Source organism: Phytophthora infestans, genomic scaffold (assembly GCF_000142945.1).
Source record: "Phytophthora infestans T30-4 supercont1.60 genomic scaffold, whole genome shotgun sequence".
Lineage (NCBI taxonomy): Eukaryota > Oomycota > Peronosporomycetes > Peronosporales > Peronosporaceae > Phytophthora > Phytophthora infestans.
This window is the reverse complement of record NW_003303699.1, coordinates 668,290-669,581: the sequence shown is the minus strand read 5'-3', so window position 1 is coordinate 669,581 and position 1,292 is coordinate 668,290. Positions and strand designations below refer to the sequence as shown.

The window sequence follows — 1,292 nt, the reverse complement described above, 5'->3', positions numbered from 1 at the left end:
ACCAAGAGAATGCCAGTGGTCGTTTAAATCCGTCAACAAACTCAGCGGATAGCAATTGAGAGGCGCCTTCATGCTGCAGCTCACAAGTTGACCAATTGCTTGAGGAACATGGCCCGGTTCGACTTTCTTCTTGAGCTCGATCACCAAGCTGACCCCAGCCAGCTTAATCAGTGGGTTCTTCGATGTTCGATTGATGAGCAATACATCAGCTGTGCCTTTCATAGCAAACGGAAGTCTTGGGTCCACGATGTTAAGAACTGATTTATCGCCCGCAATGTCATCCAACAAGAAGTCTCCTCGATCTATCAGCGTCTTCAAATGCTGCTGCAAGTACGCCATGTACCCAGCCCTTTGACTTTCCTCGCTCTCCACGATTTTTGGAATCCACGAATAACCGGCGATGGAAGTATCGACTGGCTCCTTGACATCAGGAATATTTTCGGTCAAGCGCATCTTCTTGACAATTCGCTCTTCCATCGCAGTATTCAGATCGGAAAACGAATATGCAGACGCCTTCTCATCTCGTTCCCTGAGAACCTTATTCATTGACATCTCCACTTGCTCTACAGTCAGTGGCGTTGTCGCTGCAGACATCTCTTTTGAGATAGTACCGTCTTGCTCCGGAACCACCACCAGCACGTGAATTTCATCGGTGGATGGCGATAGCATCCCCGCCAGCACTTTCTTGAGGCCGGACTCTCCCTGCAGCTCCTTTTCTTCTTGCGTTAGAGATTTGACGAGAACAGTCTTCTCGCCCTTCTTCAGCTTCTTCACATCTTCAGTGAGGCTCGACAGCCATGCGTTGCCCCCCGCCTTCGCCAGGAAGAGCTGCAGGTTCATGGCGTCGCATGTGATCGTCGATGCGTTCTTCTCCTTGATCGCGTCCTTCAAGTGCCCCACGGACTTGTTCTCGTCAATGTCCACAGGGAACGCGCTCCCAGCCACACCAACGACGACACAGTACAAAGTAACCATAGTTCCTCGAGCCGCTGATTCTGGAGTTGCACGCGGGAAAAGAAGGGGGTATTTGCACACGTTCTCTGGATTTTATCCAGAGTCCCGCGCTAGTCCAGCGATTTCGTTTACCCTGTCATAACCGTTTCGAATCGGATACTCATTTTAAAAGCAGTTTTTAAAAGCAGCTTCCTTTTCACAAATAATATTGTGACGGGGTCACACAGTAGAGGAAGTTGGTTTCCGAGAGTAAGCTTATACAAACTCTCAGTGAGCGGCAGTCCACAGGTCTCTTTTTACTTAAAGGGAGCGAGGTGACCAATTAAAGGGAGGGTTTA

At 49.4% G+C, this 1,292-nt stretch overlaps 1 protein-coding gene across 1 annotated transcript; it reads right to left on the bottom strand.

The window, feature by feature from the left end:
* Positions 1-975, bottom strand: PITG_17624 (Crinkler (CRN) family protein; the record flags this gene model as incomplete). The annotated part of the gene is made up of 1 exon (XM_002896447.1): positions 1-975. A coding segment is annotated over one exon (975 nt), but the record flags the coding sequence as incomplete, so codon positions are not given.
* Between the last annotated feature and the right edge of the window lie 317 nt (positions 976-1,292).